The sequence below is a fragment of the Thunnus maccoyii genome, chromosome 9 (genome assembly GCF_910596095.1).
Source record: "Thunnus maccoyii chromosome 9, fThuMac1.1, whole genome shotgun sequence".
Lineage (NCBI taxonomy): Eukaryota > Metazoa > Chordata > Actinopteri > Scombriformes > Scombridae > Thunnus > Thunnus maccoyii.
Window position 1 is genome coordinate 3,302,025 of NC_056541.1, and position 17,374 is coordinate 3,319,398.

Sequence of the window (17,374 nt, forward strand, 5' to 3'; positions counted from 1 at the left end):
CTCACAATTACATGTGAAAAGTGACAGAAGTAGTGTGGAAAGAGAAAAAGAGCTCAAGAGAGAAGTGGTTATTGTTGGCAAAATGATATTAATTTAAGCTCCATTTATTAGCTTTTTTAAAAATAACATTATTATACCTTAATCATTTCTTTCCAGTGAGCCCAAACTAATGCTGGCAGTCTTGTTGTTCAGCAGAAGTAGTGAATCTGATTGAGTGTTGTAGTGTAACACTGGTAATCGGTGTCAGCAGAGTGAAGATGTGTTGTGGCTGCAGCTCTGCGGTGTTTCCTAGGAGGCAGCTGACCTCGCAGCATTAACAACAGCTGTGGCAACAGCTGACACACAGAGAAAGGACCTGTGGCACACTGGCTGCTGTCTCACAATATAAAGTACCCACACCACATAGCTAAAAGCACAAACATACCAAACATACCAGACTCTGTCGCAGTTACTTTCACGCGGTGCACTTTTTGTGCTTAATTGACACTAATGAAAATTGATCCAGCAAACATTCTCTTCAGCGTCTCCGCTGCATGTGGAATATTAGAGAAAGTGCTCTTTTCACTGGTGAAGAAGTCATATTTTTTTATTTCTCCAGATGTATTTCTTTATTATATTTCGATACCCACTGAAATTCCACGCCGCCGAGGAATGTGGGCGCAGACGACCACGCTCATACTTGTGTCAATCAACAATTATTGTGTTGATGTTGTCGATGTCTGCTGAGCAGCGCAGCGGCCCAACACAACTTGTGGTGGACAGGCCTTCAGACGGTGTGTGTGTGTGTTTCTGTTCATGTGAGGACAAGCTGTCATTCAAAGGTTCGATCAATCTCGACAATTCTTCAAAATTAGGTTTTTTTTTTCTGGTTATTGTTTTTTCTAACAGCTCATCTAAAATTAGGGCCAAGATTAGGATTAGATTAGTGTTAATTGAAGTGCTCTGGTTAAAATCAGGGATTATAGACAGTGGAAAGTCTAAGGTAATACAGTCCTGCATGTGTGTGGGCTGTAGCCCCTCAGCAGAGTGGTGCGGGATAGACAGTGGTCGTAAAGGAGCTGAAAAGTGTTTCACACTTGTGCAATAAAAGGCTCGAGTTACCGTCCTGTCAGGGCCGGGAGGCGCAGCCAGCCGGGAGGTGCCGGTGGCCCAGCCAGCCAGGTTTCTGAGCCCAGACAAAAACACCTTTCTCTGGGCACAGGAGCTGGTGGCTTGGCCCCGGCTCAAAACATTCCCTGGTGGAGGTGGAGGTTCATTCACGTTCTGGCCGGAGACTGTTTTGTCTAAGATACGCAGAACACGTTTGTAGTCTTTGGGTAGTGTTCGCGGGCAGGTGACGTGCATGGACGCATGTTCTCCTGAAGTGAAAGTGAAACGAGATATGTGGGTTTGGAATTGGATTAGTCTTGCTAGACTGAAGTGGGCCTTGAAGTTTGTGCCAGTCAGGGTTTTTGTCAATGGCCGGCTTCTGTAAAATCCATATCACTTCATTATGATAATGGCTGGGACGCTTGAGGCTGTAAAAATTCCATCCAGTCCCTGAAGACCAGTTAAAAACAGGTATTCAACATTTCATTTTATTTAGAAAATATTACAAAATTATAAAAAAATCAAACACACAGTTATATACTGTATACAGAATATACAATCTTCCATACTGTAATAAATAGCAATATACTCATAAAAGTTTTCACCAGAAACATTACACTGTCTGAACAATGCACATTGGGGACAGAAATCATATCCAAAGCTGCTCGGTCAGTAAAGTAAAGTTAACAGACAGAAGAGTCCACCTGCTGATCCAGAAACACATCAAGATGCTTCAGGCGGGTTACAGCCCGACGTCTGGGCCGCTGCTATCCCTCGCTCCATCGTCTGATGCTCCACATGACACATTTGGCACCTCGAGGACGTATAAAAACGGTAAAATGTGCTTTACAGTCTTGTAATTTTCATAGCCGAGTTCGACCGCGTGTTTCCCTTCCCTGCGAGAGACGGGAAAGAGAAAGAGGAGGGAGAACGGACAGACAGAGGCGAGCAGACGAAGGGAGTCCCCTGAGGAACATTTCTAAAGACAATTTATATATTTTGGAGAGATAAACCATCTGCCTGTTTGTTCTTCTCATAAATTTTCCAGTCAGTTTTACTGGCTTGTCTCAGCCACCGTCTCCCTGTTCGTGCTGTGTGTGTTCTTCGTAGCATGCTGCCTGTCCTCAGATTTGGACAAGTGCTTCAGACAGCTGTGTTCTTATCGGGTCTTCGAGGGCACCAGAGTCCCGATTCACCTTTTGTCCTTGCCTCTAAATTTTTATAACCATGACAGGACGATACTGTTTCTTTACCTGTTGGCTACAGTGGCTGGTGGATTCCAAAAGTCGCTGTTGACCTTAAATATTCTACCAGCCAAAAATGAGTTTTGGAGTAGAAAGGATGTCCACATGATGGTTGGTTTCCTGCTGAAGTAAATTAACTTACCAGCCACGTACAAGTTTATCAGCATTTAGCTGACAGTTATTTGGTTATCTTCCCATTTCCCGCTCATAACCCACCACTCGCTATGCCTGTTCTTCAGGATGAAGTCCGACGACATTAGACAGATTGTCAGTTGTGTTTTTGGGGTCACTTCCAACCGTTCATCTCTTTGAGCTTGCTGATGCTGGTCCCTTTGATAGGTGTGGAGGGTGGGGTGGTGTTGTAGAGAGGGAGGGTGGGGGTGCTGCAGTCTGGCGTCCATGACTTCTTGATGGGGACTGTCCACACAGTGCGGGACGACTTCTTCTTAGGTTTGTCTGTCTTCTCTTTAGAAGTACCAGGGGACATAGTCTGGTGAGGGGATAAATGGGAAATGTGATTAGGACAACGTGAAGGATATTTGAACTTGCCTGACAGTGAGCTGTGTTGGTTTTAGAGCTGCAACTATTAGTAGATTGACAGAGAATTAATCAGCAGCTACTTTGACAGTTGATTGTTTTTTTTAAGCAAAAATTCTTCAGTTGCAGCTTCTCCAAAGTGAAGTTCTGTTTTTTTTCTCTTTGTAAACTGAATATCTTTGGGTTTTGGACTGTTAGACAAATTAACTATTACTACTTGAACTACTTTCTACCAAAGAAATACTCCCAATAATAACTTGGCACATCATCAAAATTGTCTATAGGTAGTATAAATGAATGGCTGGACGTGGCTACCTGAATACATTTTCAACATATTATGAAGAGCAACATCCATGAATTAAATACATTTACAGTGCAGGCATTTACTCTCTGTTGTATTGACACATGTTGAGGTGTCTTTGAGGACACTGAACCCCAAAATTGCTCCTCAAGTGTGTCCAAGTGAAATGAGGGTAAACTAAATCGTTTTGGACAAAAGAATGAATGTACTTTCAACAGGTGATGAGTTAAATAACCCTGCCCCTCACATACGGTATGACCTGTTTAGCTGCCACTTCTGTTTTTGTTTCCTTTTAGATTAAATGAAAGTAACATACACAGCAGCAGAGGGTGAAGCAGCTTAGTTTGGCGGCGTTTTGTCCCGTCCCTGCATAGCGATTCTTCTTGGGCAGCAGCAGGACGAAGGACACAGCCAGAGACAGATGGTAGAAGCTGTGGACGTAGGCATAGTCCCACTCCTGCGGTGACGAGAATACAGAAAGCGGTGCATCGAATTGTTAAAAGCACATCGATATTAAACAAAAAATAAAGTCACACATCAGCAACTTCAGACAAATAGAAAAAGCATGTTTAATAATCCTCGTGAGGAATATAGAAATTATTATCCATTGAAATAATGGCAAAACTGGCTGCCAAGCAATGATCTGAGCATTTTGTAATGTTTATAAGAGCTGATCGTGATGACAGTCACCTCAAAGTAGAAACGCAGCATCAGAGCAAGAGCGCCGAAGCAGCAGCCTGGGCCGACCTGCTGCGTATATACAGTCTTCTCCGGATACACCGCCTTCAACTGCCTCATCTTCTGCAGCTGAAACACCATGAAACAATGAGAGAGTGAGTTATGTATTCATGGGGCAAAAGGAAGAAAAAAGAAAGAGAAAGGAAGAGGAGAGGAGAAGAAGAAACATAAAGAGAAGAAAGGAGAATAAGGAAAGTGGGGGAGGAGAAAGACAAATGTTAAGAAAGAGAAGAGAAGACAGTGAAAGTTGGGAAAAATAAGGATGTGAAGATGACGGACAGGTAGAAGAAAGTGCAAGAGAGTAAACAAGAGGAGTAAAAGTTGTTGAAGGAGATCACAAAGGTGGAAAAGATTGTATAAGAAATCTATGAAAGAAAGGAACTCTATAAATAGAATATACATTTTTCTACTTGACTCAACATACACCATGCTACGGTTTACAGATTACTTGGCCATAGACAATAAGCTGTTATTGCTACTTTGGCTGCAATTCTAAGGCAGCATTCACTCACCCATTTGATCATGATGATGAAGACAGCTGATCCGATTGGTCCAGAGTAGATCCCGTAGCCCCAGCGATCCTGGTAGATCCTCACAGCGATGGTTAACACTCCAAACATGGTTATACTGGCGCGCTGTGGTTCGTCAAAGTCACCCAGAGCTGGAAGAGGGAGACACAGACTGTATGTGAGACAGGGGTTCCAAAAGTGTTTCTGCTAGATTTTTAAAAAGAAACTCAAGACTGCAAACTCTTCAAATCAGAATTGTTATTCCTATATATTCTCTCCTCAGACTAATTATCAAAATTAATAAATAATATAATCCTAATTTGGCTGGAGGCTCCCTGAAGCACCTTAAGGAACCCTGGAAGTCCCATGAAGTAAGTATAAGAAGCACTGATGTAGTGTTTGACATCCTTGTGGCTCAGTTGACTAAGGAGTCAAGTTTATCTCATTTTTCTCTTTTTCTCTCTTCATTGTCAACTTTCCAGTGAACTAGAGATGTTCAAACTGTAAAATAAGGGGTTTCAATGAGCACTATCTGGTAGTCCAACCATTTGTCTCAAATGGTCCAAAAGAGTCATCAAAGGTCACCAAAGCCTTTTCTTAGTTTGCATTATCAGTCACCTCCATGAAGTTCCATTTTTGTAATATCTAACAGTCAGAGCATGAATGCAGAACAAAAATAGGAACGAGGAAGTGTAAAATCAATCAATCAATCAGAAGCCCCAACATTCAGTGCAAGAACAATACACTTTGTCCAACAGGTGATTTGCGTGTTGTCGATTTTAAAAATCATTTCAATCTGTAAAAATCTTCTTTTCCTGCTTGTTGAGGTTAAATTTGGAACATTTTGAAAGCTTATTTGAGCTTTGATTTGATATTTAACCATCTATTTGTTTTAATAAACACACCCTCCACTAAAGATGATGGTCCAATCTACGTTGTCAGCTGTCATAGCTGTTGCTTCAAAATAAAACCCTCTGCAACATGTGATTTAAATCCCTTGCTGCAGAACCTCAGGGGCCCAGATGAGAGAGGACTGTGTGTGTGTGTGTGTGTGTGTGTGAGATCATATGTGAGGATAAGAGCGAGCATTTCTTACCACATGTGAGCAGAACACAACATATGTTATCAACAACTGCTCTGCTGTGTTGCCCGCAGAGCAGATCAGTTTTAATAGAACGCCTGTGTGAAAGCCTCATGGGAATTGTTGTTGTTCAATGCTAACAAGATAATCACTATGTTGTTGTTAAAATGTTGTTCATATTAGATTTGTTTATTAGTCTTTTATCTTTAGAAAGATCAATTAAAGAAATTATTTGCCAGTGGAAGGTCTGGTAGAGTCTTGCACAAGGTCAAGATGATTATGGACACGGAGCCATTAAGCCTTTGATTTACAGACGAACCTCACAATCACTGCTTTCACCAAAACACTTGCTGTTATTATATGTAGAGTGTGGCAGATTGTATCCCAGGACTTACCTATAAGAGTGACCCACATGGAGAGGGCAGTGCCATAAACACTGAAATACTCCAGAATGTCGTATCTCATGAAACACAGGATGGAAAAGACTGGTCCATCGCATGCATGATACATCTACAAAAAGATACAGAGTCACGTCAAACAGACAGTCACAGCATCCAGGAAGACCACAGGTTCCAAAGTATTTTCACCTGATTGTATTGAAGTAAAATGTATCATGGTTTGTTACTAAAGTTTGTTACTAAATTCAAGATCTTTACATACAGAACACGTCAGTTTTTATCAGCATAGTAAGTCTTTGGAATATCAGGTCATTTTATCATTAAAATAAATATATATACCCCATCTAACTTGTGAATTGTGTATGGCTTCCATAGCCAGTTCTATCCAGTTCCAAGTTTGTAAAATGCCTGGATTTGTTAAGCAGACCCTTTATTTCCTCTCTGTTTTTTATCTGCAAAGAGCTATACATAAATCACACAGGTAGTCAGAGAGATAGCAAATGAGTAATCTGGAAAACTTTGAGGTTTTGGTCCTTGAATGCCAATCTTTGAGTTTTTGCTTTTGGATATCAAACAATTTATGAGCCCAGTTATTAAAGTGTTGAAAGCCATACCTAAAACCTATTAAATAAGGGATCCAGTTGGATTAGGAATTGATGGTAGATTCAGATTTGATCAAATTCTAGCGAACCCAACACAACATACTTGCTTTACAACTTTCTTGACACTAATATTCATCACATGCTGCTAAGTTTAAAAAGAAAACCTGAAAACAAAGCACTTTAGATTAACAGATCATATAAAATCTCCCAAAACGGTAACAGAAATATTTCTGCTGTCAACTAACCAATCAACACAACCACGTGTAACACATTTCACTAGTGGATGTTTCAGTCTGTCTCATGAATACAGAACCAGACAGTAAAATTCTTTACAGCAGCTATAAGCATCAGTGCAGTGTTGTGTGTGTGTGACTCTCACCGCAGTGAAGAACATGGTGAAGAAGTAGACCATGGACTCCATGTGGAAGCCCCTCTTGGCAGCCACACTGGCTGCAGGCAGGAACACCAGGCTGCTGACTGTAGGCAGCAGCATCTTGGCAATAAATGCACCCATGATGGATGGACAGCAAATCAAACACTTAGAGACAGAGACTTGTAGATGAAGATATCCTGTGGGCTTCAGAAGTTCCTCAGTCTTTGTCTGCTGCAATGATCTAATCAATGGTTGAAGAGCCACATATGCTGTGTACACACATTCAGCTCAAACCAAAGTGTTAACTAAATTAAAAATGAGTTATCTGCTCAGATAAGGAGATGTCTTCAGGTCCCTTAGTCCTTGATATGTGTGACTAGTGAGTCTTGTAGTGGGTGGATGAGGTAGAGAACTCATGTACACACTCCCACGCAGCATAAACACACACCCAGCTGTCCAGTTTGGCCCTTTAAAGTTTAAACGTCCCCCAGGCTGGCAGGTCCACACAGGCCTGTATGTGCAGTGTCATCGATGGGCAGCTGTCTGCATACCAGTGCAACATGGGAGGGGTGTGGGGCAGGGCAAGGGCTAGGCAGGCCATGACTATGAAGCATGGATTGAACATATCTGCTAAATTATTTCGAGGGATTGTTTTGTGGCAATAAACAGGGAGTTCAAAGACTGTGACTTTGTGGATCGACACTTTCGGCTAGTAAAAAGCAGAGTTCAAGCTCATGTTGCTCTGTTGGCGAACATCTGTCCCAAAGTTTTCTTGAGACCAACTAGACCAACTGCTTCTCATACCACAACACCAAAATATGCTGCTTGCCAGTCAGTGCCGTCCAAGTTGACCTATAAGGCCGTTCCAAGACCAACATGTCTGTGGTTAAGGTTTGGTTAGCTATTTTTAATGCTTATTTTTGAGAAGCATTTTATGGGTTTTTATTGGATTGTGACAGTTGAGAGATGACAGGAAACAAAGGGAGAGAGACACAGGAAATGACATGCCATGATTATGTAGCATGCATCTCAACCATACATAAAGATGGACGTAGCGAGGTTTGGCGTCATCCATTGATTTACATTGGAGCCGGTTGATTGACTTAGTATTTCTAAAGAGAAGTTGAGGGTTTTTGAATGCCATCGGTGGCACATTAAGGTATTTCCACATTGGCTTCAGCCTCAGATCGTGGTAGTTGCTGCTTGTTCTTAACCAGTAGGCTACCAGGGTGAGTTTGGTTAAGTTTAGTTCAGTGTATATTTAGGCTAAACCTACTTGGATGAAGTTGACTTTTGGTTGGACACAAGACGCCAAATGTCAACGTTGCAGTCTTTATATGCCCAACGGTCCTTTATGTAGCATGACACAAAGTATTGCTGTGGAGGTTCAGACACCAAAGACTGTGGTCTGTTTCATCTTAGACCATTAATTAATGTTGCCTTTTTTCAACCATGATTACAATCTTTATTAACCTTAATCTACATGATACTATACAGAAGCTGCTGTGACATATTGTAGGAACTGTTCATTTAAATCATTGAGAATAAACATTCAAAAACATCATCATTGATTTTAGTGAATCGTCCAATACTAATGTTCTGTTTTTTGGGTTTGTGGATTGCTGCTCCCATCTCCGAGGATGCTGCAGCTGACCTCATCAATGAGGTCTCTAGTCAGGTTTATACACTGACTATTCCAAATGGCAACAAGATGTAAAGTTTTAATTTCATTCTCCAGAAAAGCTATGAGGTGACTGTCAGTAAACTGCCACAGCCCTGGCCAGACTGTGATGCTTTATATCAAATGGACGAGAAAGGGAAAAAATGTACAGTTGGTGAGTCCAGCTTTCTCCAGACGGTGTGTTTGCTCACCGCTGTTTGGAGACCGTTTGTAGTTTTTATTTGTCACTTCCTGTGGGGAGTAGATTTTATGGCAGGCTCTTCTCTGTGGCTGCTCTTCTTGTGATTTCAGACGAGGGTATTTCTTCATTTCTTCAGATATTGCATCTGTATCAGTTGGCACTCCTGTATCATCCAGTCTAACAAATACAACCATATGCTGCTCAATTAGGTTAAAACAAACACTAAGGATTTTTTGCAAATTATAATTTAACCAAGACGCTCCAAGTTAACAGATGGAATCTTGTAGGAGACATTAAAACAGCTGTCATGGGTTTCTGTTTGTTGTGGCTGTGTGATGTGGCGCAGAGCCCACCCTGTTGAGTTAAAGACATTCACCAAGCACTGGGTAGGGTGGTAAATACTTTTGGTGTGGAAAAACGCCCCTTTCTGCAGCTCTGGCTGTGAAAGAGCAGTAACAACATACCGGAGAAATATTGTTTTTCTGGATATTTCAGTTCCAGTATCTCATAATGAATCGGAAAACAAAATTAAGTTCAGTTTGTCCTCATTCACAGCTGACTGTGCTGCTGCTTTCCTGGCATTTGATCTTATTGGGTATTGGCCTAATTAAGGACATTCCCATTCATTCATAGTATCATAAATGTAATTCTGGCTCCTAGTACTGTGTCAGTCAAACATCTTGGCACTCACATTGGCAATATACTCAAAAGGGACATTAACACGAGGCACATCACCAAAAAAGCCAAGCAAAGATTCTTTTTTTCTTTCCTATACTAGCTCAAGAAATTTAGAGTTAGAATTGAAAGTATTCTCACATCATCCAGAACTGTCTAGTACAATAGCTCAGATAGCCAGAGAATAATATGACTCTACCAAAAAAATGAAACGTAAAAAGGTTGAGGAAAATTCTCCGAGCATCACTTCTTCCAGGAGAGACTTTTTTAATATCATTCTTCAATGGTGTAAGCTGCATTTATTCTGTTCACCTCAGTGGTGTTGCAACTGAGGCGTCTCAAAACCTGGACAAATAAAACTCAAACTGTATTTATGGCTTGATAATAGAGGTCTTGATGACCCCAAAAGTTTCTGAGCTGTGAAGAGCTGAAGATCCGAAACAGACCCTTGGAAAACGTATCTGAGCCTGACATGCATGATTTCATTTTCAGTAAAAACATCTAAGAACCCCTTCAACAACGAAACAATGAACAGTCAGACATGGTGCGGATAGCAACTCGGGAGTATGATGCTCCACCAATTAACAAACATCTGCTCTGGAAAACAGCAACAATACATACATTTCATTTTTGCTGCACTTAACAGTTCAAACTCTCTGTCTGCCTCAAAAAAGATGTTTTTCTTGTGATGGTGATGCTGCACCAAGAGATCAAAGCTGATAGAAAGCCTGTTCTGTTGGGTATTACACATATAGACACACAGACCTGAGACCAGTTGCAGACCTGATTGGACTGGATATAATTTGGATCCATGTCTCCCATAAAGATCTCTTCTATACACCAACAGTAAGTATGTTTTTGTATATTTTGGGAGTTCCAGCCCTGTAAATCTTAACTGAGTTAGAGCAGTATGTGAGTTGATGCCATATATGGCTAATTTCTGCTTGTCTCCTCTTAGTGAAGCCATATTTGACTCTACACTGCACTGCTGTTCCCAGAGAGGCTTTCTGTATGGATTGGTCCCATGTTGGTAGTGAGGCAGGCAGCAGTTGCCCGCCCCTCAGCTGTTACACCTGCTCTTGCGCTTGAGGCAGCAACACAAAGGGTGCAGTAATGTTGAAGGATTTTTACCCCACGCCTCAGATTCTCGGAGTGTTTCAGAAACCCGAGCTGCCGTGGCCGAAGCTGGGAAAAAAAAAAAAAAGAGGACCGGATGGTTGTGGAAACGCTGCTTTGGCCTAACCCTGCCCTCTGCCGGGAACTTTCTCTGCAAATGTAACCCTCCTGTTGCGTTCCCAACGTGCCTTTGTGTTCCCAAATGATTCCCAGTCTGATGTAACTGTTATATAACATAATTTGATGTATAGCACCATCTCACACAAAAGCAGTTCAATGGGCTTTACATAAACACAAAATAAAACAGTAACAAGTGTGCTTATGAACAAAAACATACATTTACATACAGTATACACACATACAAACATACATACTGTACTGTATAAAGAAACATAAGTAGTATAATAACAAGTATAAAACCAAATATTTTATCTTACTGTGTCTCATTTAGGACAAAAATTGCAGCCAAAATAGGACAACAAGCCACAATATCTGCAACTCTGCTGAGGGACAGATGATCAGCCCTAACAGAAAAGAAAAGGCTGCTAAATCCATGTTTGAAAGGTGTCACTTAGCCAAAACTGTGAAAATTCAGACCTCCTTTAAACTAGTACTGTATACTGACCAGTGAATCATATATCATGATGATCTGTTGTATCTGATGTTCATGTGTAAGAAGAGTTTAAAATAAGTGGCTCTATCTACAATGGTGACCCTGTTTTTTCGCTGCAGTACCCAGCAGAGAGGAATGCGCATGTGTCCAACACACCTGTGGGTGAAAAGTACTTTGCTACGGTGAGGTAAACTGATGCAGAAGAGACATTCTTCATTACTACCACTGTCATTGGACTGAAATGAGTCAGCTGACCTTAAACGACCCCGCCCCAAGACATTCTTCACCCTTTAAGACCCGGTGGTCAGAAGGTCAAAAGGTCCAGGTCTGGATGTACTTGGGAATGTCAGTATGGTGCCATGTGAAAGTGGGAGAGAGCTGGTTGTCAGAAGAGAATTTTCCTTTTGAACTTTTACAATTTGGAACAGTTTTTAAGGCAATGAGCCAGTTTAGATTAAAATAAAGAGAGCAGGCAGAGAAATATAAACTGTACCACAACATTTAGTGCTGTAAAATCTTAGTTAAAAGAGAACTTTTCATCAGGTTTTAATGGTTTTCAAAGCAAAATCATAGAATAATGTTAACCCAGTGACAGTTTCTTGATGCTGGTGAAATTATTTGAATATAAATCTTGAAAGAAATCGTCTGATGGAAAACAAAATTCTAAATTGACACGTGTCAAACGATGCTTCAAACCAAAGGAGTCACATGGTACAAGACAGGAAATATATCTAACAGTACAAAAGAGTTCCTACTGATGACCATCCTGACATCAGTAGTCATCTGGGTAAAAGACTGAACCAGCAGCATCTTAGTCAGTCAGGATCATTGAGGCAACATGGATATTTTAACATAAAAAAGCGTGTCTGGTGCAGCTTTTACATTCACTTCTGGACTAAATGTCTTCTGGATTTTTGATGCAGTGAAATGTGAGGACCCTCAGTTCCTCTTGTCCAGGAGAGTTTGTGGCCCGTGGTGACTTTCACCTCAGGACCCCTCAGTCTAAACACGGCGGGTTAGTGTGGGAATGTAGAGCAGACTTCCTGGACGCATCTGAAAAAACACCGGGCTTCCTTTTGATTCAGTAATAAATAGCCGTGACCTCTGACCCCGGGCCTTCTTTCACAAATAATTGGAGGGCAGAGCTTATGTTTCAGCCAGCCAGTCACTCAGGACAAATGGGAGCCAGTAGAGTTCTTCACCTCAGTACTGGTGTTATTCTACTTTGTGTACAAATGGTCACCGTGACCGTAATATTTTCATTGTTGCTTTTAGTTCATCAGATATTTGATTCTTTGTCATTCTTTGTTTTGATTTAAATTCCACTAAAAAACCCCTGTTTGCCCTTTTAATGATATAAAACAGCTTAATAAGCAGGAAATTATATTTTTCCTACAGTTTCCCTTCCCATTCTTCTTTTTCATCAAACTTTAATTAAGAGCTCAGCCTCGTTTTTCTCTGGATGCCGTCTTTTGGAGGACAGTCGGTTTCTTTCTCTCAGACCAAAAAACATTTGCATATGAGTCAGATAATGTTTAAAATATAGTTTTCTTCCACCATTCAAAAAATGACAGCTGCACTATCTTACAAAATGATTCAAAGCACAAAATTAAGCCAAATCATGACACTTTGTATTAGATAGAGGGCCATTTAAGGTGTCATATGACAAAGTTATTGCACTTTCACTGACAGCTAAACTCCAGCTAATGAGTTTTTCCTAGAGGGTATAAACACTGTAGTATGTTGGAAGAGAACTTGATCTACTACCTTTGGATTTTTTGTCAGCGCAGGGCAAAGTAAAACTAACAAAAGTTTAAAGAGGAGAAAAATGTAATCAATTATTTTATGCTAAACTGTGTGAGATCATGTTTCACAGTGGCAGTAGTGGTGATTGCAACATTTTGATCACATCCAGAAATGATTAAATCTGGACACAGTACAGAGAATCCGCCACTGTAAACTGAGCAAATGAGGAGCTTCCCCCGTTAGTTTTACCTGGAAAATTTTTCTGAGCTCCGCAGGAACTGATGCGTTTCATCTTTTCATCAGCCAGAGTGTACAGTGACTGTGGTTTTTAGTACACAATGTCAACTCAGTGCTGACACTATTATATATGTATATAAAGCACCAAAGCAGTGATCAGTTATTATGATAAACATCACCAAACTGAAGAAGAACACAAGATCTCTCTGCAGAATATCATAACTTCTATAGATAGTTCCAATAGTTAAATGATGCTTTTAATAAAAAAAAATTGAAATATGGATGTTTTTCTGTTTTGTTTTCTTTGGTAAGTGGTGCAAGAGTGTTGATGCACTTGACGCACATGCCAGATGTCATACAGACAGAAGCAGTATGTTCACATACATTTAACCAGGTTACAGTCAGCTTTCTCCAGTATGCTGATTTCCTAAATGTCATAAAAACGAGAAATCCAGTTTCCAGACGGGGGTGGGGAATTAGTGAAACTTGATTTCACCAGCTAGATTTCTCCTGGAGAACGTTGATTTCTTGCCCATGTATACATGCAACCAGGTGTGACAGACTCTCCCTGCAGGAGGCTGGTGGGTCGAGTCGGGTCATCAGGGAGATTCAGCTCAGCTGGACTGACAAGCTTCTATATAAGCTGGTGGCAGTCAGTCACTTGCCCTCTCTCCTCTGGCTTCTGCCATGTTTGGTTCTGTGTTTAGTTTCATTTATCTCTTCGTTATGTACAATACATCTATTTTTTGTCCGGCCTTGATCCGGGTTGTGACACAGGTTTCTAATCAGCATCTTACAAGCCCATGTGTGCATAATAAAGACTTTCAGACAGCAGAGCAGCAGGATGAAAGGAGACATGATTAACATGTGATGTGTTCTCACACTTAAGATAATTCCATCAAAAGTTGAATCACAACTAAAAGTAGCCTCAAGAGGTTCTTCTCTGTCTGCCCGTCCTTTCACTGCGCTGTCAGTGCACATACACACTCACAAAAAAGAAAAACAAAATAAAAATCAGTAAGTAAATCAGTCAGAGATACCTCTAAAATAAGATCAGGCGAGGAGACAAATCTGATTATTGACCTGCCTGCTGCATTTATACATGGATTTACAGTAAGTAAGTTACTAAAGTGCATGCAAACGTGTTCTCCGATTACCTGCGTAACCTGATTTCTCTGAGTAACCTGGTTTCTTGAGTGCATGTAGCAAATGCGATAAAATTGCTGCTTTTCACACTGAGAAATAGGACAACACGGTGCATCCCAACCAGCTGGTGTCAGAGAGCCACCAGTGTGTGTGTTCACACAGGAAATAATAAGTGCAGATGTCATTCATCACTAGTGTTTGTTGCCTTTTTTAGAGAGAAACAGACAGAAAACTATTATATATAAATATCTATATTTCTGGAAGTCTTTTCAGGAAGAAGGGTGTTTTGTTTCACACATTCCGAGGTGAAGCCAGAACGGGCAACTTTTTTTCTTTTCTTTTCTCTTTTTTTTCTCTATTTGCAGTTGTGTTTATAACTTTTTAATTGCCCTTTCTTGCGCCAACCCTAATGACTCCAGACTTTGTTTGGCATCTTGCAAATGGGCGCACACACACAAACACAAACACACCCATGGGAGTGTTGTAAGCCCTTGTGCAACACATTTTCTTGTACTTTTTTTTTTTTGGTTTGTTGGAGGGTTGGGGGCTTTTATTGGTGATGGGCGGAGCTTATTCTTCTGGGTCTGACAGCCACCCAGAATTTTGTGTATCAGCTTATAAATCTGGCGATGGAGCAAAGCGGCAGCTAATGTAGCCAGCAGACACACTGGCAGCAGAGAGGGATAGAAAGGGTGCAAGAGGTTGAGAGGTACAGAGAGAGGAGGGAGAGAGAGGTAAGAAAGAAAGAGGCAGATCAGGGGGAAGTAAGAGGAATACATGAAGTGATGGAGCGTGAGACAAAGAGGAAGAGAGAAGTAGAGGGACATGGACATGAAAGTGGGAGAAAAAGAAAGTGAGAGGAGGTTAAGAGGAAAAGAACATCAGGACAATGGTTCTCAAACTTTTTCACATCAAGAACACAAATTAGACCACGGAACCCCATCTGATAAGATTTTTCATTACAGAAAGTGTATGAAACCCATGACCAAAACAGTTCTGTCATTGTGTTTCTTATGGATGGAATCAAGGACCCCACTGCATTAGGGGAAAACTTTTTTGTCACAAACTTAATGGACCCATCCATCCACGTTGACCTCCTCTACAAGAGGTTTTGTGGCTCTGTAACATCGTCAGGCTACCATCACCTTTGTTTTGTTTGTCATTTTAGGCATTTAAACTATTGACCATTGCTGTCACTGTTCTGATGATGAACAGTGTCATTGCAGAAGACGTGCACTCATTTCACGTAATGCAAAAGACAGCATTTGATCATGAGTTCAGTATGATCATTGACATGCTGAGTTGTCTTATCTAACAGTTTGTTTGGCTGTGCTGTAAACATATATAACAGTTGCTCTTCTACTGTAGTATTTCTGACAGAGTAGCAGCTAAAAGCCATAGTCTGTATATATAGATGGACGTAACCAGGTGTGACGTCATTAAACTGTTACGGGATAAAAGCCAATAAGTACTCTATCAAACTACCTGTTCAACAAGCATAAACATGTAGAAAAGCGATATTTACGACTGCTTTGTCCCATCCACTACCGGTATGTTTTACATAACCACAGTGTGCTGGATAAGCTAATAACATGAAAGCTGTCTGTATGTAGTCCAGCTGTTTATCTGAGTTTAAGTGTTTATCTGCCTTAAAGTCTGGCAAATTCTTGTAAACTTAGCCGCTGGCTGAGACAAAGCAGCCCGTCCTCTCTACAAGAGGTACCTGCAGGCAGTGAATCACATCAGCTGCAGAGGGAGGAGGACAGAGAGCTGCTGTGCACAAGTGGTGACAGATGAGTTCAAATTGTATGTCGTGTGGATTGTGTTTCATAGATGATCTGGCAACCTGAGTAACATCAGACAAACATACAAAACTTATGGATCCGTGTGTATGACGATTATTCATAATGAAGGCTGAGGACCATGCAAATTACGGGAGTTTCCTGGGAAAAACAACAAAACGGTAGCACAGCGAGAGAGGGTGTGAAAATACAGGTGAAACCCAAGAAAAACGGGAGTGTTGGCAGGTCTGATATTTCTAGTGAGAAGTTGAGGTTTTTTGAACAGGAGTCAGTCGGAGCATCTAGCAGCCATTGTTGGTGCTAGGGATGTGCAGAGAGCCCAGTATTTGTGTTTGTATCTGTATTTGTTGAGGCAGCAAAATTATTTGTATTTGTATTCGAATAAAAGAAAATTAAAGTGTTACAATAAGTGTTCATGAATAAGCTATCTTATGAAGGAGGTCCCCACACCAGGTCTCGAACTGAAATCTCCCAGATCATAGATGACTGCGCTGACTACTGAGCTAAAACTTTACTCATCACCTCATTGCAGACAGACCTCTACCTATTTATACACCCATAACACAGAGACACAGCATGTAATGTGTAGAGAAGAACTTCAAAGGTGATTCTTGCTTTGCACATTTATTGCCTATTTTTTACAACCTAAATTTGTGGAAAGGAGAAAGGGAACAACAGGTTATGGAGAGTCTCTTGGGAGCACTTTGCTTGTGTCAGTAGCTCAGCTTTATCTCTGGGGAACACCCCCAACTCTGGGACTGATGTCCAAATTAGGAAATGTGCGTCATGTAGCAGGTGGATGTGACTCCCCTCGTTGAGACCTGCTGATAGACGTCACAGCGGAGCAGAGGAGAGACACTGAGATAGTGATGTAACCGACCTGTGCGCTGGTATTTGACTTTTTTTTTCTCCCCAAAAACAAATAATTTAAAAAATATTTGTATAAAACAAATATTTGTAAAAAAAAAAAAACAACAACAAAAAAAACCCCACTATTTGTGCTTTGCCGAATAACGTATTTGTATTTGGGCACAACGCTATTCTGCATTGACTTTAGAGGCAAGTCGTGGTAAGTTGCTGCTTCCTCAGAATGTGTTTGCTGCCCCCAGTGGACGCTGCATGAACCCACAAGCTGTTACCACCAGTAACCACAAATATCCCGACTTAAGTGATAAGGCTGGTGATACTCTATATTTTTCATACTTGATCTACTAACAAGTATTGTGTGTTCATCCATCTTATTCCTCTGTGTTGTAGACCTCTGTTGTTGTCCACAAACTGTTAAAATCATGTCAATGAGCCACA

At 41.0% G+C, this 17,374-nt stretch overlaps 1 protein-coding gene across 1 annotated transcript; it reads right to left on the reverse strand.

Annotated features, from left to right (window-relative positions):
• Positions 1–1,217: 1,217 nt before the first annotated feature.
• Positions 1,218–7,027, reverse strand: mymk (myomaker, myoblast fusion factor). Its single transcript, XM_042420435.1, has 6 exons — positions 6,879–7,027; positions 5,895–6,009; positions 4,422–4,570; positions 3,862–3,978; positions 3,488–3,628; positions 1,218–2,823 (listed from the first exon to the last, which is right to left on the reverse strand). Exons 1-6 carry the CDS (start codon positions 7,011–7,013, stop codon positions 2,620–2,622), a joined length of 861 nt encoding a protein of 286 aa, XP_042276369.1. The 5' UTR covers positions 7,014–7,027; the 3' UTR covers positions 1,218–2,619.
• Positions 7,028–17,374: the final 10,347 nt, after the last annotated feature.

Coding starts and splice junctions, on each gene's coding strand:
- mymk (XM_042420435.1), bottom strand. CDS start 7,013: ATGGGTGCATTTATTGCCAAGATGCTGCTGCCTACAGTCAGCAGCCTG. Junction 6,010..6,878: donor TCACCATGTTCTTCACTGCG/GTGAGAGTCACA, acceptor ATCTTTTTGTAG/ATGTATCATGCATGCGATGG. Junction 3,629..3,861: donor TGCTGCGTTTCTACTTTGAG/GTGACTGTCATC, acceptor TCGTCACCGCAG/GAGTGGGACTATGCCTACGT.